The sequence below is a fragment of the Lontra canadensis genome, unplaced genomic scaffold (genome assembly GCF_010015895.1).
Source record: "Lontra canadensis isolate GAN:19392208 unplaced genomic scaffold, GSC_riverotter_1.0 scaffold105, whole genome shotgun sequence".
Lineage (NCBI taxonomy): Eukaryota > Metazoa > Chordata > Mammalia > Carnivora > Mustelidae > Lontra > Lontra canadensis.
This window is the reverse complement of record NW_022631099.1, coordinates 2074016-2100520: the sequence shown is the minus strand read 5'-3', so window position 1 is coordinate 2100520 and position 26505 is coordinate 2074016. Positions and strand designations below refer to the sequence as shown.

Here is a 26505-nt window from a genome sequence, read left to right as displayed (position 1 = left end):
GCATACAGGGGCCCTGCCATGTGACCCTCCCCAAAGACTTTTTCAGTCTGTTTCCTCAACTATCACATAGGCACAGCGGCGGCGCTCTGTATTATTAAGCACATTCTAATTGTCACGAATAGCCCAAAGTCGGGAGGGGGGTCCTCAATCCAGCCCCCAGTCGTGCCAGACGTCCGCCACCCTCCGTGCCCCCTCAAACCCACCCGCCCTGAAGGACCCAGCCCCGCCGCCTCTCTGGTAACCTCGCCCCGGTTTCCGGGATAGCACCGGAAGTCATTTCTCTTACGTTCTTCCTATTGGAGGACGGCCTTCGTGGGGGCGGGCATCGCTGGGAGGCGGAAGCAGCCGCAGGCATGGCGGCGGCCTTGCCGCTGGCCGTGCTCGTGCTGCTGCTTCTGGGGCCGGGGGGCAGGGGCCATGCAGAGCCCCCACGCGACACCCTGCGAGAGGAGCTTGTTATCACCCCGCTGCCATCTGGGGACGTAGCCGCCACATTCCAGTTCCGCACACGGTGGGATTCCGATTTGCAGCGGGAAGAAGGTGAGAGGATGAGACTGGACAAAGACAGCTGTGGCACCTGCTGGGAGGGGACGTGGAGGCGGGATCCCGGGGGCGGAGCCTGGTCCCTGGGCGAGGGGAGTTCTGGCCCCTGAGCGCGGGGCTGGATAAACTAGCTCTTTGGGGAAGATGGGATAGTTATTGAAGAACCCCATTGTACTGGTGGTGAAACTAAGGCCCGGAGAGGGGGCACGGACTCCTCCAGACTGCTAGACCAGGTGCTCTTCCTCAGGTCTGGGCTGCCACTCCCATCCTTTAGTTAGAGCCCTTTGTCAACAACTCGGATGATGATGCTGTTGGCTTTTGCCATTTAGCCTGGGAGCTAGGCACAGAGCTAAGTTCTGTAAGAGGTTGTGAGGAAGAAGTTGGAGATGTAGACAGATAAAGGCACTTGGTCACGATCACATCGCTAGTGAGTGGCAGTTTCGTCCTGCATTCAGATTTCTCCGGCCTCAGAGCTCGGGGTCTATTGCTGCTTTGGGGTGGCTGAGAACCCGCCCTCCAGGGTCATCACTCACCTACTCCCCTTTTCCAGTGTCTCATTATAGGCTGTTTCCCAAAGCCCTGGGGCAGTTGATCTCCAAGTATTCTCTTCGAGAGCTGCACTTGTCATTCACACAAGGCTTCTGGAGGACTCGGTACTGGGGGCCACCTTTCCTGCAGGCCCCATCAGGTGCAGAACTCTGGGTCTGGTTCCAGGACACCGTCACTGAGTGAGTGCCCACCCTGAGTCCTGTTGCAGGCAATGGAGGGAATGTGGCAGCGGCTGGTGTTGTCATCCTGTCTTGGGGGACAGCAGTTCCAGCAGGTAGCAGTTCCTTGGGGGCTAAAGGTGGCATCGGAAATAAGAAACGATATTACCATATTACTGAGTGGCATTCTTTACTTTAGTGTTTTTCACTTCCCTGACACTTCCAGACCTGAGGTAGCACATGGATGTATCTACAGAGACAGGTGACAGATGATTTGAAGCTTACTTGGATGTAAGGCAGTAGAAGTCTGTGGCAAACTGGATAACCCTTTTTTTTTTTTTTTAAAGATTTTATTTATTTATTTGACAGAGATCACAAGTAGGCAGAGAGGCAGGCAGAGAGAGAGGGGGAACCAGGCTCCCTGCTGAGCAGAGAGCCCAATGCGGGGCTCGATCCCAGGACTCTGGGATCATGACCCGAGCCGAAGGCAGAGGCTTAGCCCTCTGAGCCACCCAGGTGCCCACTGGATAACCTTTTAAAAGACATTCACATAATGATGATGATGATGATGATGATGGTACCATGAGGGCCAAACAAAACATCTGTGGGCTAGAATTGACCTACAGGATCCCAGATCTCGGCACTGGAGGACTAGCTTTTGTTTGGGAGAGGGACAGGTTTAGGTACCACTGCTGTACCACAATTTGCTCTTAATCCCACTATGAGAAATCTGTAGGACAAACATGATTTTAAAAGGGGGACATAATAGGGAGTGGTGGGGACTGTAGCAGGCTAGAGAGCTTGAGAGGACAGCTGTCACTCATCCCCAGTGGATTGTGGCCATCTGGGAATAGAGGCCTACTATCATCAGTAATCTCATTTTCAAGAGATGCCAGAAATCTGGATCTTAGTGTGAAAATTGGCAAACTTAAATATCAGTCAGTAATTTCAAAATGTAAGAAAAGCGGCTTGGGTCAGTGTTGTCCTCACCACAGGAAACATAATTACAGCTTGTATAGAGCTTTCAAGCTTCAACTCTGCAGTCTTTACATGAGGCTTAACTATTGGAGCAATTGAAAAGCTCTGAACAGAGGGTTATCAAAAAACCCCAGGACAATGCTAAGATGATATCAAATGAGGTGCAAGCTGTGACTTCTATATTTGCTGAATCTTTCTTTTTTGCCTGAACTCTAACTCCTTTGTCCCCCTCCCCCCCAATGCCCCCCTCTGCCTGGCTATCACTGTCTCCCCTCAGCTCATAATTTTCTGTAACATGGAGCTGGTGTTTAGAATTTTGATTTTATACTTTCTGTTCTTAATATGGAGAGCAAATCTGTTGTGATATTTTTCTTTCAATTTAATTTGATATTTTTGTAGGGTACTAGAATGGTGGTTTTCCCTTGTTCAGTGAGCCTTTATGGATGTAGGACTTCCTGCTCTGAGGGTAGAGGCAGGACTTACTTTCATGGCCAGGGTGTGTGTCTTTTTTGCCTAGCTGGGCACACCTCAGAGTGGATCAGCAGGCTGATCTAAGCCTCTGAAGATGTGGGCACTTTACGTGGTGTTGTGGGATATACATAAGTGACCCAAACTTGTTCCCCATCCCCAGGTTGCTCACAGCCTAGTTGAGGAGAAGAGGTGCTTAGAACAAGAGGCTGCTGCTCCCTAGACATGTCCCAGGGGGGACCTCAGGAGAGGCTCGGATAGTCAGATGGCAGCACAGGAGGAGGCTGTGGGTGTGGAAGGCTGGAAAGTCTTTCTAGAGGAGGGAGCCTCTTTGACTGTGGGTGGAGAGGGGTGAGTACCGCATTGCCAGGCAGGAGGAAGAGTCACCTGAGCAGAGACCTTTGGGGATGCCAGGATGTCCAGAAGAGAGTAAGGAGGAAGGGGTGGGTAGGGCGAGACCCAGGAGGCAGCTGAGCAGGGCAGGGGGGGGGCACGGCAGCTGCATCAGCTAGCCAGTCTGTCAAGTGCAGGCTCGGAGGGAGGAAGCCCAGTGCCAGTGAGTGGGTTTGTGTCTCCATCCAGTGTGGATAGATCTTGGAAGGAGCTCAGTAATGTCCTCTCGGGGATCTTCTGCGCCTCTCTGAACTTCATCGATTCTACCAACACGGTCACTCCCACTGCCTCCTTCAAACCTCTGGGGCTGGCCAATGGTGAGATAGCCCCGTGGCCCTTTCCTTCTCCCTCTTGCCCGAACGTTTGCCTCCTTTTATCTTCAGCTTCCTCCTCCTTCAGCTGAGCCAGATCCTAAATCCCCTGGGTGTGCAGACCCCGGAGGAAGGCTTCCTGAGACCATGCTGTCTCTAACTTGCCTTCTCCCAAGGAGGGGAAGGGTGGAGGGGTCCCACCCCCAGCCAGCACCATTAGGGTGGTGGTACTGGAGAGCTGCATGGCAAGCAGGAGGGGGTCCTCCCCCATTGTCTTAGGAGTGTGGGTCCTGAATTGTTGGGCCGAAGGGCCCACCCCAGACAGACTCGTGTCTCCCTCAGGCACTGATCATTCCTTCCTGCGCTACGCTGTGCTGCCGCGGGAGGTCGTCTGCACGGAGAATCTCACCCCCTGGAAGAAGCTCTTGCCCTGTAGCTCCAAGGTGAGGCCAGAGCGCTCTGAGCACCCGCCGCTTCCCTGCCTGACTTCCAGGCCCCTGCGCAGGTGTCCCACGGTGAGGGGCCCTGACTCTTCCTCTCTTCCTGCTTCCTCCAGGCAGGCCTGTCTGTGCTGCTGAAGGCTGACCGCTTGTTCCATACCAGCTACCACTCCCAGGCGGTGCACATCCGTCCTGTGTGCAGAGTAAGTCATGGGAGGGGGGGGCAGGTGCCCTCAGGCGGCTCTGAGGGAACATGCCGATGAAGCACGTAGCCTGGTGTGTTTTGCGGGCCACGCCAGTAGCGTTAGCTGGGATCCCGATTATTTGGGGTGTTGGCACACACCGTGGAAATGGAGTGGCTGCCTGGCAAGCGTTCAGTAAATCCGTGTCATGGGGCATCGTGGTGGAGGACAAACCTGTGCGTGCAGCGGCCAGCCCAGTCACTCCGCGGGCATGACCTCGAGCACATCGTTTCATTTCCCTGAGCCTGATTTCGACATCTGTCAAGTGAGAATAACAGGAGTGCCAGTGCCTGTGGGTGGCGGTGGCGGTTTCTCCGGCTAGTGCACATCCCGCTGTTGGCACAGGGCCGCATGCTCACTAGTGAACGGAAGCAAGTGGATGGGTGGGAGGGGACATGACAGACAAGGGACAAGCCCAGGTAGGAGTCCCTGCAGCGGTGCGTGGGGGGTGGGGATGGGTGCGTCCTGACTGCTGCTGTCTGGCCCTTTTGGTAGAATGCGCGCTGTACCAGCATCTCCTGGGAGCTGAGGCAGACCCTTTCCGTGGTGTACGATGCCTTTGTCACAGGACAGGGGAAGAAAGGTAGGCTGCCTCGGCAACTTGCTGGCTACCCTCTGTCACGGGTCCCACCCTGTGTCTGCGGACCAGGCCTAGTCTTCAGCCCCGCTCAACCCTCCTCTCTGCTCCTCAGACTGGTCCCTCTTCCGGATGTTCTCCCGAACCCTCACAGAGCCCTGTCCCCTGGCGTCAGAGAGCCGAGTCTATGTGGACATCACCAGCCACAACCAGGTACCCGCGTCTCCAGTCGTAGTCGCCCCCCTCCAACCAAGGCTAGTCTGCGCCTCTGCTCACTTCGCAGCCCTGCCCTTCTGCCCCCAGAACAATGAGACGTTGGAGGTGAACCCGGCCCCAACCACCACATACCAGGACGTCACCCTGGGGACCCGGAAGACCTACGCCGTCTACGACTTGCTTGACACAGCTGTGATCAACAACTCCCGTAACCTCAACCTCCAGCTCAAGTGGCGGAGCCCTCCCGAGCATGGTGGGTGCTCATGGGCCGGCAGGGCCCTCGGCTACGGGGCGTTCCGTCTCAGGGGAGACTCGTACCTTGGGATGCGAGGCGTGTGGTTCGACCTAGGTCCTGAGTCGATGTCTTGATTCTAACTCCACATCTTCTAAGCTCTGTGACCTTGGGCAGGTTCCTAACCTCACCGCCTCATCTAGAAAATGGGGACATAATTACCCAGCAGATTGGATGAGATTATTAATGCAAAACACAGAGTTTATTCACACATTCATTTAATTATTAGCAAATATTTTTTGAAGACTGAAGATATCCTGCATTCAGGAGACGTAATGTCTGTCGACTGAGGCAGGTCTGAAACAATTATCGCATTCAGTGTTCTCGAGGTCAAGTGCAGACTATCATGAGGGCACCTGGTTTGGGTTGGAGGGGCACAGGGCTTGGCACATACGGGTACTTAGTACAGAAGAGTGATTCTGTCATGCTGTGGGCCGGGGAAGACAGGAGTGATTCCGGGATGCACGCTTCCCAGGTCTGGTGGCCACGCTCTTCCCCGTCGCCTCCCGTCACTTCCCTGGCTGTGAGACTCTGGATGTGACCAGGGAAGCGGGGATGAAGAGTGACCCTTTCCTTTAGAAGCTCTTAATCGTGGACTTGTCTTCACAGAGGCCCCTCCGGCGCCGTTCCTGCACGCCCAGCGATACGTGAGTGGCTACGGGCTGCAGAGCGGGGAGCTGAACACGCTTCTGTACAACACTCACCCATACCGGGCCTTCCCCGTGCTGCTGCTGGACACTGTGCCCTGGTACCTGCGGCTCTACGTGCACACCCTCACCATCACCTCCAAGGGCAAGGAGAACAAACCGAGTGAGAGCCAAGGCCCGCAGCCACCACCCCTCCCCTGCCCTGTCTTGTTCTCCCCCCAAGTCCTCCAGGCCCCCCGTTCTCAGGGCAGTAATTCCTCACATACCTCAAAAAAGCACATAGGCAGAATTTAGAAGAGTTTGAAATGTGGGGAGGGTTAGCCCTACTGTGCCAGACCTGGAAGTAATTTATAAAGCAGAGATAGTTAAAACACACAGGACTGGGAGTTCTTTTATTTTTTTATTTTTAAAAATTTTAAAATTTTAAAAAATTTTTAAAAACATTTTATTTATTCATTTGACAGAGAGAGACCACAAGTAGGCAGAGCAACAGGGAGAGAGGGGGAAGCAGGCTCCCTGCTGAGCAGAGAGCCCAATGTGGGGCTCGATCTCAGGACCCTGGGATCATGACCTAAGCCGAAGGCTTAACCCACTGAGCCACCCAGGAGCCACAGGACTGGGGGTTCTTAAGAGGACTTCGTGAGAGCAGTGATTTCCTGACTTTTTTATTTCTTTGCCCTTTCTTCTTTGGTGTCCCGGGCATGTCCTTTTGTGCAGATTCGTAGGTCTACAGTGGAGAATGGGTTAGCAGCAAGGAAAACGGTATCGGAAACCGAAAAGATAAAGCTGGAGTAGATGGTTTTTGCCTCTTCGGGAGGGGTAAAGAGGCGTTTTTAAAAATTTATTTTTATTTGCCACGCTTTTTCTGAAGAGGAGTTAGTATTTACTGTGTGCTTTCTGTCAGGTGGCAGGAATAGTGCTAAAACCATTGTGGTTTGGAGTGGAGGGAGACCTAACCCAGAAGACTTGTCAGGAAGAGGTTCTGGCACATTCCAAACACCTAGACTCGCCGTCCGTGACCACCCCTCTCGTTGCCTGTACTTTCCGACCTGGGCTGTTCTCCTTACCTTCAGCACCACTGTTTGCATCCCCTTCAGAATCTTCTCGAACCTTTATGCCTGTATTTTGTAGGCTTTTCTGGTTTGTTTTTTAACCTTTGGCTCTGGAAAGTGTCAAGCACACACCCACGTGGGGGAGCGTGACACATTCCCACGCGGCTGGCTTCCGTCTCTCGCTCCCCCGCTCCGTGTGTCATCTCTGCCCTTGATTCGTTTTCTTGGTTTTGTTACTTTTCTGCTGGAGTTTCTTTTGATCCTAGATGTCAGATCCACCTTTCAGTGCTTTGGTCTATGTCTCTAACAGGGAGAGGGCCTCCCCAAAACACAGCCCGTCCTTATCATGCCCACTCGCCCCAGTGAACAGTAACACTTGATAGTTTATTTGAGTTAGAACTAAACAGGGTCCTCATATTGCATTTGCTTATCTTGTTAATAGATTTCATTTTCTTAGGGCGGTTTTAGGTTTAGAGAAAGCCGAACAGAAAGCACAGAGTTCTGTGTCCTCTTCCCTCTCTTGCCACTCAGGTTCCCCAAGAACAACATCTTGCATTGGGCTGTTTGCTTTTAAGTCTCATAATCTATAGCAGTTCCTGCTCTCTCTCTCTTTTTGAATCTATTTGTGAAGAAACTTGGTCATTTGTTGTATGGAATGGAATGTTCTACACCCTGAATCTCTCCTTGGGCCTGTGGTTAACGGGCCCTTCTCTCCCCTGCATTTCTGGGGTGTTGGTGGTTAGATACAGAAACTTGATTAGATTCAGGTTCCACATTTTGGCCAGGAAACTTCCTGGTGGTTCTGTGAACTTCCCATTGCGCCACATGAGGCACCTGATGCTGGGCACCCCAGTTTCTGTGATGGAAGGATTAACTGGGTTGAACATGCCCTTAGGACAGCTGCCCTTTCCCGAGACCCTGCTCCCCTCCCTGATCCTGCCTGGCTCCTGTGACCCAGAGCCTCAGGCCTCAAGGGGTAGGGATGAGGGTGCGGGTAGTGTGACGGCCGCAGAAAGGGGTGGGTGACCCTTGTCTGTCCCCAGGTTACGTCCACTACCAGCCCGCGCAGGACCGGCTACAGCCACACCTCCTGGAGATGCTGATCCAGCTGCCGGCCAACTCGGCCACCAAGGTCTCCATTCAGTTTGAGCGGGCGCTGCTCAAGTGGACTGAGTACACCCCGGACCCCAACCACGGTTTCTATGTCAGGTGGGCTCCCCTCATAGTCTGCCCCCAGCCTCCCGGCTGCCCGCCATGCCACTCACCCCGATGAGGGAGCCACACACACCGATGCCCCTCTGCCTCTCCACAGCCCATCTGTCCTCAGTGCCCTTGTGCCCAGCATGGTGGCAGCCAAGCCTGTGGACTGGGAGGAAAGCCCCCTCTTCAGGTCCCTGTAAGTATGACCTCTGCCGCCAGTTTTGGGGTGGGCAGCCACGTGGGTGACCAGGTCAAGGCAGGGTGTTGCCCCTTCTAGAGCAATGTGCTGAGTTAACTCAATCCCAGTAAAAATCGTAGTGGTCTATGATATTTGTCCAGACTCTGGGAAATGATTCTGAAGTGGTTCTAGAAGAAGAAAGAGGCAAGAAGAGCTATACTTAGAGCCTGCATGTACTCATTGTTTCTCGTCACGAATATTTCACTGAGTGCTTAGCGAATTCCAGGTTCTTCAGAGAGTACTGGGTGTACAAAAGGACACAGAACAGCTTTGCCCCTCTCCTACTCATGTAAAGAGGCTGGAGGGGAGATTTTGGTCTAGGGTAATGGGGTCAGGGGTGCTGGGAAGTAATCTAGGGCCTTATCCAGGAGGGCTTCTCTGAGGAGACAGCCTCAAGGCAGAGACCAGAGGCTAAGGAAGAAGCAGCGAGCAAAGGCAGGGCCCCGTCCCTCCCTTCATTCAGCACAAGGCTGCTCACCTTTGATCAGGTTCTCGTGTTGTCTCGTTTCTGTGTTGACCTGAGATGTCTTCTGTCAAAAAGGTTTTGAGGCTGACAAGGCTTTGCATACCCTTTCCACCAGGAATGGGCCCGGTGCAGCTTGGAGAGGCGACGGGGTGGGCTGGCAGGGGGAGCATCCTAGGCCTGCCTCGCTCACCTCTCCTTCCTGACTCCCAGGTACCCGGTCTCCGACAGCTCTAGCTACTTTGTGCGCCTGTACACGGAGCCGCTGCTGGTGAACCTGCCCACGCCGGACTTCAGCATGCCCTACAACGTCATCTGCCTCACATGCACTGTGGTGGCCGTGTGCTATGGCTCCTTCTACAATCTCCTCACCAGAACCTTCCACATCGAGGAGCCCAGCACGGGTGGCCTGGCCAAGCGGCTGGCCAACCTCATCCGGCGTGCCCGTGGTGTTCCCCCACTCTGAGATTTGCCCCCTGCGCAGTGGGGCTGCTCTTGCTCCCTGGGGAGGGCTGCTGGTGGCCCCAAGGGCTCTTTCTGCCACTTGCTCTCTCCAGAGTTGGCTTGTAAACCAAACTGACCCTGGCTGAGGACAGCATAGCAGTGCTGTCCAGTTCAGTAGCCCTGAGCCAGGTGTGGCATTTGAATTTAAAGTAATTTAAAAATTCATTTCCTCTGCTATTCCAGCCATATTTCAAGTGCTCAGTAACCAAAGTGGTTCGTGGCTGCTCTCTTGGACAGTGTGGACAAACGTTTCCATCACAGCAGAAAGCTCTAGGACAGCATTGACCCAGATACGCTGTGAAGAACTTGTATCTCTGTGGTATCTGGGACTTACCAGTTGTGGAATAAAAGCGGCTTCCTTGGTTCTTTGCCTCCTGTCCTTGAGGCCCAGGAAGAGGGAGCTAGGGCTTGTTTCCTGGGCACCTGCATAAGACTTCCTACACTGCCCCCCAAAACCCCAAAAGACAAAGCTCCTCTTCCTCCTGCTAAAAATTCCTTCTTCTCTCTTGCTTCCTCCTCACTGGTGATTCCCAGAGCTCCCTGGGTTTGGCCGGGAGCATTTATAGAAGTGTATCCATGACCATGACCATGACCATGAACCATCCTCCTGCCTCGCAGGAGCCCTGGGAACCAGTGCCCTATCACCAGGGGTAGAGCTGGGGAGGGGGAAGAGCTTCATGTGTTGGTTTTCTGTGTTGTGCCCTGGAATCCCCTGAGATGCTTGTGAAAATAATGCAGATTTCTGGGGTCTAGAGCCTGTGAATTCAGTTGGTCTGAGTGTAGCCCAGACATGGAATTTCTGTCAGGCTTTTCATGAGCTTCTGTTCTGGGTGGTTCCTTAGACTTCCCACAGGCGTTGAAGCCAGGTCCACTGGATCAAGGCCTGCCCCTGCCCACCTCCCCTTCTGGTTATAAAACCCTGGATTCCTGTGGTAGGTCCTTAGGCAGATGCCCCTCCCCACCCACATCTTTTGTCTCTGCCTCTGGCACACTTGGCATTAAGTGTAATAAGTATTTACCATCTGCCCATCCCTTTCCCAACTCTCTCATCCATATAACGGTTTGGCTTAGAATGCCCTGTTCCCCCAACCAGAGACTGTCCTCTACTGTCTGGTTCACTCTTAAAGCCACTCTTAGAAACCAGAGAGTTGGTTCCTCCAGGAAGTCTTCCCTGATACACCAAGCTGCTGTAGGTGCCCCTTCCCTCTGTTCCCAGAGCTCCCTGGACTTAATCTTTACAGGTTCCTTTCATCCTCGTTGTTCTTGTTCTTTAACTTCCATTGAACTCTAAGCTCCCTGGAGGCACAGGGGCTGTCTTCCGTCTGGACCAGATCCAGCTTAGGACATTATGTATGTATGACTGGGTATAGGCTATTCTGGCGTGGGATCTGGAGTTCAAGGGTAGGAATGGGAAGGGCAAGGGGCACCAAGAAACCCCACGAGTACGAGGGCAGAGTCTTGAGCACAATAGTACTGGCAACATCCTCACAGCCAGCATAAATGGGATTGGTAGGTCGCCTCTGAGGGTTTTCCAAGAGCTCCCAGGACGTACGAGGGACGTGTGTGTAGGAAGGAGGTGATGAGCTCATCTAGCCCACAGGCAAAGGCAACTTGGTCAAGATGCTTTCTCTTGAGTTTCTTCCAGGCACGAATAGGCAGGGTGTAAATGAGGAGCATGCGGTGGGCAGGTGGATATCCGAGGCTCCCGCACGGAGCAGGACGCCTGCCACGTCCGGAGAGCATGGAGTTGTGGCCTGGCTGTGCCTTATACCCCCAGCTGGGCGGGCACTGGGGCCACCTCCGCTGCCACGACGTATGTCATACATCATACGTAATCTGTGCACTGGCAACACCATGTCTCGTGCCCCTCCCTGAATTCCAGATTCATTTACCCCACTGCCCGCCTGCCAGCTGCACTGGGACATCTAATGAACATCTAGCTTTAGTATCTCCCAAGCCAAGTGTCCGCACCCTCTCCCCTACTATCCCCAACACACGCATGGGTGGTCGGCCATCATCCCGGTCGCCCAGGCCAAAAAACCTAGAGCCATCCTGGGTGCTTCCCTCACCTGTTCGCTCACCTTCGCTCACCTGGCGCGCTCTGTTGACAGCTCTGCTCTACCTTCAAAGTAAATCCAGAAGCCGGCTCCTCTCTCACCACCCCCCCTCCTGCGCCATCTGTGGATGAGGGCTTCCTGGCCACACCTGTTTAAATCACCGCGCCCCCTACGACGAGCTCCCTCCTTTGACCTTCTCTTTTCCTCCATGGCTCTCACCACCATCAACGTGCAACATGTCTTTCTTATCTTGTTTATTCATTATGAAGCTCCATAAGGACGAAGATTTTTGTCTTTTGTGGCTTCAGTGTCTGTAACAGAGCCTGGTATGCGGTCTGCATTCCAGTAATTGCCGAGGGAACGAGTGCATGAATGTACCAGTATCACGCAGTACTTTCACTGCTGAGCAAGCCAGGTCACCCAAGCATCGGGGTTCTAAGCCCTGAACTTCTTGCTGTGCCTGCACCAGGACCATTTTCCCTAGTCCATGCACTCAGGGCCTGGGCATTTCCAGGGGGAGGGCCAGAGGTGCTGAAGGCCAGGCTAGTCAGGGCCCCCAGGCATTGTGAGGTCTGCTTTCCCCTCACACGGCTGTCTGTGGAGCTGCAGTGGGCATAGCACCGGGGGTAGAAAAGGGAACTTCTGTCCTCTGAGGGCTCCCTCGGGAAAAGCAGTGAGTGAGTAGATGAAGGAGATTTGCACAAGCAAAACTGCCCAGAAGTACTAGTCTCCTTTCCCAGTTTTCCTTCAACACCAGGGACAGTTCCTTGTGACCAACTATCACTGTTACTCTCACTCAGTCACTGCACAGGGATCAGGAGAGTTCTGGGACACGGCAGGGCCGGTCCTCTCAGAAGAAGGCTGGGAGACAGCTGGCTTGGGGGTCAGGCAGGCTTTGCAACAGCTGCCCAGAGAGGTTTACTGCCTGCCTGCCTGGTGCGTTCAGAGGGCTCAGGGAGGAGCAGTGGGGCACCCAGGTCCCAACCCCCTTCCCCATCCCCCATGACCAGGATCTGGAGAGGTGGCAGGGAGGCCTCAGCCTTGTGGACCCACAGTGGGACAGGCATGTTGTTCACACACTGAGAACTGGGTTGAGAGATGGAGCCCCCCATCCTGAGCTAGGGGTGCTGGGAAGCAGGAGAAGAAGGCAAAGTCAATCAGCCTTGCATTTTCCGGCTTCCCTGCCTCAGCGCCTGCTCTTCCCTTTCATGCCCCCCTGTCTCTATCCCTGACCTCGAGCTCCTTCCATGAACGCTTTTGTGACCATTCTCACTTCCTCACTGAGGCTGTATGCTCATTCATTCATTCACTCACTCACCTAACCTCTGGCCTGTCTGGCACTTCTATTATCCATCTGTCTACTCATTCAGCAAATACGTGTCAGGTATCTGTCCTGTGCCCAGTACTCCTCTAGGCACTAGTGAACAAGAAAGGAAATCCCTGCCTTGTGGTGCTTACAGTTTAGCTAGGGAGACAGACAAAAGCTTGGCTGCACTAAAAGGTATATAGTGTAATCCCACTATGTCCTCGTAGTGCTATGGCCCCGAAGAAAAGGAAAGCAGTGGGAACAGGAAATGGATGGTCAAGACCTCTAAGAAGGTGAAGAATGATCAGGGATCCAAGCAGAGTGAAGGAGAAAATCACATGAAATCCAGTGAAAGAGCAAGAGCAACCACCGTGTGGCAAGAGCTCACCGAGTGTGTCTGCAAAACAAGGAAGTCCCAGTAGCTGGAGCTGGGGATGGGGTGGGGTTGGGGTGAGTTTGCACAGGTTGGCCGGGGCAAGAGGAAGAGAGCCCTGGAGGCGAGGACACTATCAGATTTGCATTTGCTTATTTGCTTATGTACTTTTCTGGCCTTCTGATGTATGTTAGGTTAATAATTCTTGCTTCATCATTCTCTCATCATTGGTCCACGTGTGGCCTGTTTTGTGTGTTACTTACCTGCTCATGCATATATTTCAGTGCTGTAAGGACCCAGGAACCTACCCTCCAACAGGAAAACTAGCACGTGGTAGCAAAGGATTTGCTGTTTAAAGGATCACTCTGGCTGCTGTGAAGAGAACAGACTGTGGGAGGTAAGAACAAACACTGGGAGGCCAGCGAGGAGGTGAGTATCAGGAAGAGCAGCCTGGACTGATCCCAGCAGAAGGGGAGAAGGTGGTTGAGTCTGGGACAGACCGTTGGATTGGGTGTGGCTTCATGTGGTTTCTACGAACCCATGCAGTCAAGAATGAAGTCGCAAATTATTGATTCATTCAGTGCTTGCTGGTTAACTGCTTACTATATGTTAAGTTCTTTACAAAACATGCATTCCACACGGTCCCTGCGCTGCTCACGGCCCAGAGGCAGAGATAAAAAAAATACACTTAAAACACTTTGGAATAAGTGCTGCGATCCAGGAAACCCAGGGAAAGGAGAGAAAAGCATGGTTAATATGACTTACACAAAGGTGCTCAGTTACTGTCCCATCTCATGACGATCTAAGCAACTGATTAAATTCTTGAGTCGCGTATGTATTTATATTTTTTACTTTAAAATTATTTGTAATAATCGTATTTTTTAAATGTCTACATTTTAGAGCATAGACACAACTTCAAATATCAGTCAAAGGCTGTCCTCAATTAGTCTTCCAGACCTCAATCTCTCAGATAGTTAAGAACATGAAAGAGAATGGGGAAATTAAAGGGGAAACATACCTTTTCTCTCAAATAGATATATTTTTGGGACAGGCACACTGAGGACACGAATGACATCACCAAAGATAGGGGTCTAGTCTGGGAATCCCAGGTTCTGGATTTTAGTATTGCTGTTTGGTCCTGGGCAGCAGTGTCTCTTTCAAGGAAGGGGACGTGGCTGGACTACATGTAGGGCAGCAGGAGAAGGTTGTGGGGGAGGTGGCAGCGATGGTCAGGGCAGAAGCCATCCAGCATTCCAAAAATTATGTAACAACAGAATATTCTTTTTTTTCTAGAATATTTTGGAAATCCTGACAGAGGCTGCCACAGGGATGAACCTTGAAAATATTACACTGACTGGAATAAGCCAGGCACCAAAGGATAACTACTGTATGGCTCCTCTCATATGAGGTACCTGGAGTAGTCAGTTAATTGACACAGAAGGTAGAATGGCCATGGCATGGGCCTGGGGAAGGGGATGGAGAAGGGGAGTTAGTTCTAATGGGCACAAAGTTTCAGTTTAGGAAGCTGAAAATGTTCTGGAACTGGATTGTCACGATGCTTGCACCACAATGTGAGTATACTTAAGACCACTCATATACTTAGAAAGGGGCAAAATGGTGCTTTTTTGTTTGTTTGTTTTTGAATATTTTATTTATTTATTTGACAGAGAGAGACACGGCAAGAGAGGGAACACAAGCGGGGGGAGCAGGAGAGAGAGAAGCAGGCTTCCCTCCGAGCAGGGAGCCCAATGCAGGCTTCGATCCCAGAACCCTGGGATCATGACCTGAGCCAAAGGCAGACACTTAATGACTGAGCTACTCAGCCACCCTGAAATGGTGCATTTTATGTTGTATATATTTTACCACAATTAAAAGAATATATAAAATCCTCATTTTTCTGAGATCCCTCTGCATGGAGGGAAATTCCCACCTGGGTGACCAAGATTCCCTGACTTTCTAGCCCTTTCCACCCTCTAGGATATATCTCCTGCTGGACAGGAAGAGTAGAAGTAGACCTATTAGCAGAGCCCTAGGCAGCAAGGAACAAGTGGCCGGGCTTTGGAGACAGACGTGCAAGGTCCCCAAATTTGCATTGAGTCTGGCTTCCATGCCTCCCTGGTGGTAGGAAACTTGTGTCCTTTGTCTTCAACCACCTCCCCCTTCTTCTTCCCCCTCTTCTTCTTCCTCTTCTTCTTCTCGTTCTCCTCCTCCTCCTTCTTCTAATATTATTAAAATTTATTTTATTGAGAAAGAGAGAGCACACAGAAACAGGGAAGGAGCAGAGGGAGAGGGATTTAATCTCAGCTGACTTCACGCTGAGCACAGAGCCCAATGTAGGGCTCGATCTCCCTGAACTCATGACCTGAGCCGAAACCAAGAGTTGGGCACTTAACCAATTGAGCCACCCAGCCACCCCAGTCCTTAGTCTTCTTCTGAGAGCACAGGACAATGAGGGCCTGAGGGGATAGGGGTAAGGGTGAGGCAGGTTTGGTCACCCTTGAGAGCTGAGGTGGTTGTGAGTAATTCATGAGGACAGGCCCAGGACCCTCATAGGAAAGTTTCAGGCCACACCAGCTTTGAATGTTTTATTGATCCAGGCCTGAAGGGTAACAGGATGTGTTCCAAGCAGGGACCAAGCCCAGGAAGGGAGGCCCAGTAGCTTTCAGACAAGGCTGGGAGGATGCAGGCATGGTCTTCAGCTGTCTTTTACCTCATCTCTGTAATGGAGACGGCAGTCAGTTTCTTTCTTGGCCGGCATATTGGTGACCTAGGGCCAGAGCCATCAGCTGGACTCTTTAGCCAGCGCCTTCAAAAAACACCATCCCGGGAGCCTCCTCAGCTCTCTCACCTCCCACCTTGATCACCACCACCAACACCATCATTTCCGTCAACACCATCATCCCCTTGAAGTTTACACAAGTATCTTCCTTGTGGCCAACACCACCACTTACATGAAAAGCCTCACTCCTCACCGAAACTGCTTTCATCTTCACCCTCCAAACCACCATCAACCACATCCTTGCTGTCTCCTCCCCAGCACCCCCATTGCCAAACACGCAGGTGCCTCTCAGTGATGCATCTGATTATTTCCGTCCCCATCACCTCGCACAATACCATCATCAGGACATCACCACCATCCTCCACCACGCCATCTCCCTTCCCGCGAGCACCCCCTGCCCCAGTCACCAGCGTTGCTTCTCCTGTTTCTACAAGAGGACTGACTCACCAGGGGGCTTACAGATCCTCACGCAGATCTCCGTGGTCTCAAAATTGTTGGCATTGCCCTGACAGCCACTGTAGGTAAAACGCTCACACTCACTGGACGTGTTGTTGTAGAAGTACCGGTAGAAGAGGCCTCTGCAGGGACCCCTCACTGGGGGGAGCTGGCACAGGGCAGGCAGAATTTGGGACAGCTCCCAGGGAGCCCCTTTCTTGAGATGGGCTGCAGGGATGAGGAAGGACATGTATTGTCACTTAGGTGTCCTTTGAAGGAACTGACACAGGCTGTTAGTTTTTTTTGTTTAGAAGCACACCTTCTACACCAAGCACTGTGCTAGTGCTTGCCATTTTTTTTGCATGCTTTAAATGACTTTCTGGAGTGGACATTACTGTCCCTCCCCCACAAATGAAGAAACAGTTTCAGAGAGGTTTGGTCATCTTCCAAAACTCCTAAAACCAATCATTGAGGCCTGGGGTTTAAACCCAGTTCCGATATCATGTCCCAGACTCTGCCTGCTACAGTTTCTTATAACCCAACTCAAGATAGTTGAGGTAGCTTTGTTTATGATTGCAAAAAAGCATATAATTTGGAAAAGATATAGACGTTCATCAACGGGGAATTGATAGGTTACATATAGTCATTGATACACATAGTGCTGATCAAATGGAGGGAGGTTCATAATTTTGTGGAACAAAAATCAAATTTCAAAAGACAGGATCTAGAATGGTCCTGTTGATGTAAAATAAATCTATAAACCCATGTAGTGATGACTAGAAGGTGGTTCACCTCTATATTTGTAGTAATTTTCCTGGGTGGTGTAATTTCAAATGATTTTTATGTTCTAATAATTTTTAGTGTCATTTAAATGTCAATGAACAAGTATCACTTTCTATAAGTAGGAAAAAGATATTTACAGTAAAAAATCTTCAGTATCCATGAATAATGAAAAAATAAAGAAATGGATATATTTTACTGAAACATCTGTTATTTTAACTCCTTTCACATCTGGCTCTGGTTATCACAAGTGATTTATCCGATACGTGTACACACAGACACAGAAACACACACACACACATACCCTTACCTACTAATTGGCTATGGATCCCAACGTATCCTTTCATGGGGTACAATACACCCTGCCTTGATATGTACACTCCCTGACAAAGATAGCATCCCTCAGACAATGAGTCCATGGTCAACTCTGCTCCATGGTACCATTTTATGGGAATCTTCAATTGATAGGACATGCTGCGTTTCCTGGGAGAACCCTAAGCTAGAATTCTAGAAAGGGAATTCAAGGTCTTTCATTAGGGCATCAATTCTCAATCTTGGTGGAACATTAGAATCCTCTTCAATCCCCAGGTTTTACCCAAGACTAATTAAATCAGATTCTGGGAATGTGGGACCCAGGTAGCCCCCAGGTGACTCCAGAGTACAGCCAAGTTTCAGAATCTGACCTCCTTTTTAAAGCAGTATGAAGATTTATTTTTCTCATAAGAATCCAGGGAGTAGGATGATTCTGGAGAGAAGGATTATTTGGGAAAAAGGAAAGAAGAAGAAGGAGAAGGAGAAGGAGAAGAAGAATGATTATTTGGGCTCTGTAAAATAGGGGACCCACTTTTAACTTCACACATTTCCATATTGTTTGTCTTTTTAAGACCAACACATGTATTGCTTTGTAATAAAAATTAAATTTGCTGAGGATTGAATTCAATCAAATAGACTTCTGTGAGGTCTGACCCCAGATAGACAAGCCTCTTCCCGGGCCTAGGCCCTGGTTTCCACCTGAGGTGGAAGTGACCAGGTGGCCCTGTGGAGCCAGCCTCCCCACCCTATACCTCCCCTACCCCAGTCACAGGCTGTGGATCTTAGGGATCCTCTACTTAACCTCTCAGCTCACCTGAGCTGGTGATGTTCACCAGGCAGAAGAGGACGCAGAAGACAAGGAGCGGTCTGAACTTCATGGTGCCAGTAGCCGAGTTTTCTAGGGTCCGGCCAAAGGCTAAAGTTATACCTGCAACTGAAGCAGAAGGGCCCTATTCCTCTGAGTTGAGAGAAGTACCTGGCCTTTCATTACCTGGAAGAGGAAGCACCTTGGGCAAGGAGTGTGGGCCCAGAGGAAGTGGGTGTCTACCTGGAGGCCTTGCCGCTTGGCTTGAAGGGCTTCTTGGAGGCTACTGGGCAAGTGCCCTAAGTCAGTGTTTTTGCAGCATCTGGAATGCCAGTCCCTACTACTCCAGACTTGAGTTCCTGTGACCTTGGACTGGTGACCTCAGTCACCTAAAGTGACTTTAGGTGGCCTCAGTTTCCCTATCTGTAAAATAAGTGGGTTGGACAACACAGTCGCTAAGAAACCAACTTAGCTGTTTTCCATTCTGTTATTACTGGTTCCCATCCAGATCCTTCCAGCTAGTTGTCTCGACATCCCAGGAGAGAAAACATAGCTCTTTGTTCACTGCTTTATTTATTTAATTTAGAAACAATGAGTTTATTGTTTTATATAAATCAACATACTTATTTTCAAAAATATCAAGCTATAGTGAATAGTAAAAAGAAGCAAATCCCTCCCCAAATTCTACTATAGTCCTGTGTAACAGAAATATAATGAAATACATTCCAGTATAATTTTCTAGTATCTGCATTTAAAAAAGTAAAAAGAAGAGGTAAGACTAGTTTTTAAAAAAAATCTTTATTTATTTTAGAGAGACAGAGTGTGTAGGGGGAAGGGCAGAGGGAGAGAGAGAGAATTTCAAGCAGATTCCTCACTGAGCACAGAGCCTGATGTGGGGCTTGATCTCATGACCCTGAGATCACAGCCTTAGCCAAAATCATAAGTTAGATGCTCAACCAACTGAACCACCCAGGCACCCAAAGACTACTTTTAATAATACTTAATTTAACTTAATATATCCAAAATATTGCCATTGCAATGTATAATCGACATGTAATAAACATACTAATGCAATATTTTACTTTCCTTCATACTAAGCTTTTGAAATCTGGTGTGTATTTCACATTTGTGGCACCTCATGATTCATACTGGCCATATGTTGCATGCTTAGCAGCCATATGTGGCTAGTGACTACCATATTGGACAATGAACTTCCACCACATAAAGTAACTATTAGAGTTTGCAGGTATTATTTTCTGAGAATTTTTGCATATTGCCTTAATACTTGAAAGAAAATTTGATGGGGTAAAAAAATCCTGGGTTATGTTTTCTTTTCCCAAAACTTGGGACCTGGGCAGACCTGGCTCCACTGAATTCTGCCATGGAGCATTGCTAAGACGTTGCCTGAAAGTTTTTCTCCCTTAGGGGTTACGCTTTTCCTACCTGAATGCCTAAAGACTTCTTTGATTCTCTTTGAGACCCAGTAAATTAACAATGTTATTTTGGTATCATTCTGCATCTTTTTTTTTTTTTTTAAGATTTTATTTATTTATTTGTCAGAGAGAGAGAGAGAAAGTGAGCAAAAACATGGGGAGAGGAGGCAGAGGGAGAAGCAGGCTTCCTGCTGAGTGAGGAGCCTGATGTAGGACTTGATCCCAGGATGTCAGGATCATGATCTGAGCTGAAGACAGATGCTTAACCCACTGAACCACCCAGGCTTCCTTTTTTTATTTTTAATGGGACATGGAGTGCTAAAAATCTGCAAATTTTTAAAAAAGATTTTATCTATTTATTTGACAGAGAGAGATCATAGGTAGGCAGAGAGGCAGGCGGGGGTGGGGGTGGGATGCAGGCTCTCTGCTGAGCAGAGACCGCCCCCCCAACTTGGGGCTCGATCCCAGGACCCTGAGATCACGACCTGAGCCGAAGGCAGAGGCTTAACCCACTGAACCACCCAGGTGCCCCAAATCTACAATTTTTTTTTTTTTAAAGATTTTGTTTATTTGACAGAGAGAGAGAGAGGGAAGCAGGCTCCCTGATGAGCAGAGAGCCTGATGTGGGACTTGATCCCAGGACCCTAAGATCATGACCTGAGCCGAAGGTAGAGGCTTAAACCACTGAGCCACCCAGGCGCCCAGCCAAATCTACAAATTTTCAAGAGGATTTTATTTATTTGAGAAAGAGAGAGAGAGAGGAAGGGCGTGAGGTGGGGGGAGAGGCAGAGGGAGAGAGACGAGTAGACTCCACACTGGGCTTGGAGCCTGCTGTAGGCAATGAATTCACAACCCTGAGATCAAGACCTGAGCGAAATTAAGTTGGGCACTTGAGCCACACAGGCGCCACACAGATTTTGGATGGGGCAGGGAATTTTCTTCTATTATGCTTTTAATAAATTTTCTGTCCCTACTGTTGAGTTTTCTACTTAAGAGGCATAAATTGTGTCCGATTATCTTCACTTGTCCTCTAGTAGTTGTTAAAAGTATGGCCACTGGAGACAGACAAATTTAAACATCAGCATTTCTACTCACATTCTGTGCTACCTCCGCCCATCTCTTTAACCTTTCTGGACTTCAGTTTCTATTTGGAGATAGCAATGGAAATTCTCTGTGTTTGAAGTCCCCAGGACCGTGTTCAGATTCAACTCATGAAAAGGACTCATGGGACTCAGAAGTCGTTATAGTTAAGTTTACGGCAAATGGATACAAATTAAAATTAACAAAGGAGAAAAGCATAGGGTGTGAAGAATGGAGGAAATCAGGCACAGGCTTCCCTCCCCCAGCCTGGTTATACAGGATGTGTTTCATTTCCCCAGCCCAACACATTTGAAGTGTTGCCTATCAGGGAAGCTCACCGAAGACCAAGTGTCTAGGGTTTTTATTGTGGCCAGGCACATGGGCAGGACCAACTCAGCCTAGCACAGGAACCTTGGATTTAGGTGGTGAGCTTTCATTCTCACAGCTCTAAGGTGCTTGGCCCACGCCCACCAACTTTCCAGCTTTGGCTTCAGAGATTCCCATCTGCTATTGATCTGTTATTCCTTGCTCAAGAAGATTTCTTTAAAGTGGAAATTGCCCTAAAGGCTTTTTATGACTTGTGCCTACTTAGAATTTAATGTGCCATTGGTCAAAGCAGTCAGAACTTCTTAATTGATTAACCCAAGTGTGGTTCTGATGACCATTTCAGAAGGAAGAAACTGGAGCTGAGGACACCCTATAGCAGTGAGCCTGTAAGGAATGCAGCTTCTCCTTGACAGCCTCAGCCCAGACCTGCTGAAAGGAATCCGCATTTCAACAAGATCCCCAGGTGACTCACAGGCATGATAAAGTTTGAGAAGGCTGTTTACTGAGCGTTTTGTCCCCTGCAGGCAGAAGCCTGGGGAGGTGGTGAGGTTACGCAATGAACAGGACTGACCCCAGGCTCTCCCCTTCCCCAATCCTCTCCCTTTCCCAATCCCCTTCCTCCCCATTGGCTGTCCCCACCCCTCTGCTGGGAGGTGAAAAGCTCTGTCAGACCCTAGGTTTCCATAGGAGCCCTTCCAAAGGCTTTGAAGATGATCCCCTTCTGTCTCCCTGCAGTCCTCCTCCTTCTTCTGAGCCCCCTCGTAGCCAGCACCCCCCAGGGGATGAAATCAGTACCTCTTCCCCAAGTAAGTTCTGCTCACCTATCCTCTCGAGGCTGGGGCCTGGAAAGGAGGGCAATTCTGTGAGGGGAGCCAAACCACTCTGCATGTCTTTAGGGAAGGTAGGAAGTTTTAATGGCAGGGACTTTTCATGACTCTAAAAAGTAAATCAGCACACTTTCAGCTTTTAAAACATTATCCTGCCTAATGCTCATCGACCAGAACCTGAGCCTCATCTCTGAGATTCCCTGTTCCTGGTTTCTGCCTCTCCCCTGAACCGCACAGTAGTATAATGAAACAAATAACTCTTAGATCTTTGTCCCACTTACAGCCCAGACTCTAGAAACGCTTGGGAGGTACTGTCTTTTGGATGCTAATGAATGGCCACAGGAAGGAGCCCCTGGATGGCTGCTGGAGGGTCTAGGGTCCATAAAAACTGCTCAGGTTATCAGGGGGTTGGGACTTTCAGCCCCTACCCACACCCAGCCTCTGGGGAGGAGGAGGAGGAGGCTACTTAGAGAATTCAGTCACCAATGACCAAAGATTTAACCAACTATGCCTATGTAATGAAACCTTGACAAAAATTCCTACATATCAGGGTTCAGAGAGCTTCTGGGTTGGTGATAAGTGGAGGTGCTGTGAGGGTGACCCTCTGAGTCCTCCCCCCAACCCCTTGTCGTACACAGCCCTCCATTTGACTGTTCCTGAGTTTTATCCTTGATAATCAACTGGTAATGGTAAGTAAAGTGCTTTCCTGAGTTCTGGGAGTCGTTCTAATGAATTATGGAACCTGGGCCAGCGGTGGTGAAGGAAGCTCTGAATTTACAGCTGGCTGGGGAGAAGAATGGGTGGTCCCAGGGACTCGTGACTGGCACTCGAATAGGGGGCAGTCTTGTGGGACTGAGAGCTTAACCTGTGGGGTCTGTACTAACTCTGAAGTTTTCTCGTCAGAAGTGAATAGACTTGTAGGACGCCCAGTTGGTGTTGGAGAATTGATTGATGTTGGTAGAGACAGCACATCTTTGGTGCCAGGGAAAAAACCCAGACTCACTAATCCCTGTGCTTTGGTGGGTGGAGTGTGGCTCAGGGACAGGGGAGTAATGGGTGCGGGCAATGCCCCCAAAGTCCTATTATCTGCATTTCTACTAGCTATCTGCATTTTAACAATTTCCCACAGAAGTCGGGGGTTTTGTTATAGGGGTTGGGTTGGAATAGTATCTTGTCCTGATCTTACCACTTAATAGCCATATGACTCTAGGCAAGTCACCTATGTTCAGTTTTTTTACCTTTGTATGGGGGTACCTGCCACACAGGTTCTTTGAAAGGATTACCAACCATGAATGCAAAGATGTAGTAAGGCTTCATGGCCCATGATGTCCATTATCCCCTACGATGTCTTGGTCTGAAAGACTTTGTCTACCTGTCTCCTTTCCCCAAGGAAAAAATAAGTCAGGTGTCAAACAACGATTTTATTTCTCCATTGTTGAAATGAAACAGAAGGGCCTGGAGCAGCTGGACAGAGCTTCTGCTGTGCCTGAGGCAAGAGGAGACAGAGAGCAAGAAATGCAGCGCTTCGGGGAGTTTGCCCAGAGGACCAAGGCTGTCCTTCTCCCAGCCTGTTGGAAAATTAGTAATAACCCAAGGCCCTTCCCTGTGCGTCCATGTCTGATATTATTCTGTGATCCTCGAGGACACAGAATGTTAGAGCTAGCTTCCTAGTTATACAGAGGTGCCCCGTGATCAAACAGATATTTTATTAACAGGAATCCTGTCGTATTCATTCTGTTCAGTGGCTGTGTGCCCGTGTGAACAGGGGACGGGCGATGAATGCATCTGACAAATATTTGTCAGGTACCTACAAGGCATTGTTCTTGGTGTGGGGACACAGCTGTAAACCAAACACAACAAAGAGCCTGCCCGGCAGGAGGGAGACAGACAATAGAGAAAGCGGGTCAGATGGCAGGCCACGGCTACTGTTTTGCTGATAGGGAGTGACGGGGATAAAGAAGGCGATGCCAGAAGGCGATGCCAGTTCTATAGACGGGTCAAGGAAACCCTCTGTGAAAAGATGTTTGAGCGGAGCTGGGGGGAAATGAGAGCGTGCCAGGTGACCAGCTGGCGGAGTAACAGTGCAAGACGACGACTAGGTGGGAAGGACTTGCCTGGGGTGTTTGAGCAGCAGTGAGGAGGTCAGGGTGGCTGGAGCTGAGCGGTTGGGGTGGGACAGTGGACTGTGATGAGGACAGAGAGGTCCTGTGGGCAGGTCGTGCAGAGCCTTGTAGACCTTATAAGAACTCAGACGTCGGCTCTAAGAGAGAGACAGGGTGTTACTAAGCATTTGGATGTAGGAGCAATCCAATAGTTCTAAAGTGATAACAAGATCCCTCTGACTGCAGTGGAGAGTGGAGTCTAGGGGGGCCAAGGGCAGAGACAGAGGGACCATATTGCAGGATATATTGCCATATATTGCAGAACATATACTGCAGGATACTGCAATAGTCCAGGCGAACAGTGATGGAATGTGGACATATGTGACTCCCTCCGTCTATCCAGTTCTCTTGAATAAAACAAATATCTTGCTTAGTTGGGAATGATTCTGTTCCTCAAGTGAGTAATTAAACGTCTTTCCTTTTCTGTTTTCTGATAATAAATGCAGTAATGTGTTCATTACAGAAAACTTAGAAGATAAAGAAAATCATGAAAAAAAATAAAGATTTTCAATCAATTATAATGAGGAAGTTGAGAGGCAACATGGGGGGTTTGGGGGGGTAAGAAAAGAATAAATGAAACAAGATGGGATCGGGAGGGAGACAAACCATAAGAGACTCTTAATCTCACAAAACAAACTGAGGGTTGCTGTGGGAGGTGGGGGGCAGGTAGGGAGAGGGTGGTGGGGTTATGGACACTGGGGAAGGTATGTGCTATGGTGAGTGCTGTGAAGTGTGTAAACCTGGCGATTCACAGACCTGTACCCCTGGGGCTAATAATACATTATATGTTAATTAAAAAATAAAAAATTACATAAAAAAATAAAGACTTCCAAACCCTACAACCTAAAGATCACAGATAAACCATTCTACTTTGAAATCTTAATGGATGTGATTGAATTGATTCACTCATCAAAAGGTGAAGAGGGGATGGTAGCAGTGCCAGGCAGAGCCACAAAGCAGGTAAGGCTGTCCTCTAGAACCACAACCTTCCCTTTCATTTCTCTTCTGCCGGGCAGCTCCCACAACCAGGCACCCGGTGCCACCTTCCCTCTAGGTCCCTATCAAGCCACTCTCAGAAGAATATGCAGCTCATGAAACCCACCATGAGAGAAGTTACTCTTCACCTCAGGAGCAGGACTGGGCTAGAGGTGAGTTGAGGGAGGCACTTGCCTCTCACACAGAATCTAAGAGAAGCCAAAAAGCTTAATAATCCAGATAAATTGTATTTGAATACAATGGTTTAAAAAATCAAAATTAATGCCAAAAGCCTTTTATGAAGAAAGTATCAACATTGTCAGAAAACACAAGAGCTGCCCTTGGACTTGCTTGATCCTGCCTCACCCCAGTACCCGCCCTGATCCGCTGAGACCCAAGAGTTTTACATTCAGACCTGAATAGGAGTCATTCCCCATTTCAAGTTCAGATGTTTATCAGATTTTGATTTCCAGTGTCGAAAAAAAAAAAAATATTTCTTTTAAATAGAGAATTGTGGTCCCTTATGTGCACGGAAGCAACTTCCAAATCGATGTACATGCTTTCTCATAAATGAGAGCTTTCCTTTTGCCCTCCGGACAGGAAATTTCTCCCTATTGACTTGATAGTTTATTGAAGGGGTTAAGAAGTCTGTGGCTAAATAAACACATTGAATAATTCAGACTTAAGACTTAATATTCATCAAGATATTTTACATTTTGGGGACACCTGGGTGGCTCAGTTGGTTGGGCGACTGCCTTTGGCTCAGGTCATGATCCCAGAGTCCCAGATCAAGTCCCCCATTGGGCTCTCTGCTCTACGGGGAGTCTGCTTCTCCCTCTGGCCTCTCCCCTCTCATGCTCTCTCTCTCTCTCTCTCTCTCTCAAATAAATAGATAAAATCTTAAAAAAAAGTACATTTTGATAACTCAGATGTAAAATATGTGATAATTATTTTTCTGATTCCTGAATAGATAATACATTTTAAAACTTTAGCTGGCATACAATATGTGTGTGGATTAAAAAAAAATAAAATCTATATATAGCAATCCTTAAAAGGAAGCCATTTACTTAATCTGATGTGGAAAAAAAGAGAAGCATCCTACCATTATGCTACCATTGGAAAATCTGGCTGTGTTGGTCTCTGGGGTGGAGGGTCACTGGAGATGAGTCTATTGTGCTTTGATGGGTTGGGGTGAGGTTCAAGGGCTTTTCATGGACATTTTGTCCTGGGTTATTTATAGCTTGAATATCAACCAGGAGCATTAAATTAGAATTTATCAAGCTCATCGAATATCTACTCAAATAACTAACACTTACTGAATATGATTCATTGTCACTTATTTCATAGACATCATCTCTAATCTTCTCAACAAATCTATGAGGTTGCTCACTTCACTGACTAAGCTACTGTGTCTCAGAGTGGTTAATTTTCTAACCTAAAATCACACAGCCAGTGAAGAGAATCTCTGAGCTTAAAGAAAATGAAGTCCAGTTTGTATAAGAGGCTGCTTGAGCCTTGGGGGTACTGGGGTAAGAAGGAGTGGGAAGGTGGAGGACAGTCAGACGGCTGAAGATGGGACTCCA

General features: G+C 49.2%; 2 protein-coding genes and 1 long non-coding RNA gene across 3 annotated transcripts; 2 read left to right on the top strand and 1 right to left on the bottom strand.

Moving 5' to 3' along the window:
- Positions 1-318: 318 nt before the first annotated feature.
- PIGT (phosphatidylinositol glycan anchor biosynthesis class T) lies at positions 319-9353 on the top strand. The gene is made up of 12 exons (XM_032838540.1): positions 319-540; positions 1094-1271; positions 3279-3406; positions 3743-3843; positions 3957-4043; positions 4578-4665; positions 4775-4872; positions 4963-5128; positions 5777-5977; positions 7910-8075; positions 8179-8262; positions 8981-9353. Exons 1-12 carry the CDS (start codon positions 354-356, stop codon positions 9231-9233), a joined length of 1737 nt encoding a protein of 578 aa, XP_032694431.1. The 5' UTR covers positions 319-353; the 3' UTR covers positions 9234-9353.
- Positions 9354-12655: 3302 nt separating this feature from the next.
- Positions 12656-18450, top strand: LOC116855688. The gene is made up of 3 exons (XR_004380419.1): positions 12656-13404; positions 14301-14578; positions 18123-18450. It is a non-coding gene; the product is annotated as an uncharacterized LOC116855688 (long non-coding RNA).
- SPINT3 (serine peptidase inhibitor, Kunitz type 3) lies at positions 15608-18191 on the bottom strand. The gene is made up of 3 exons (XM_032838621.1): positions 18128-18191; positions 16234-16449; positions 15608-15724 (listed from the first exon to the last, which is right to left on the bottom strand). The coding sequence occupies exons 1-3, from the start codon at positions 18189-18191 to the stop codon at positions 15714-15716; spliced, it is 291 nt and encodes a 96-aa protein (XP_032694512.1). The 3' UTR covers positions 15608-15713.
- Positions 18451-26505: the final 8055 nt, after the last annotated feature.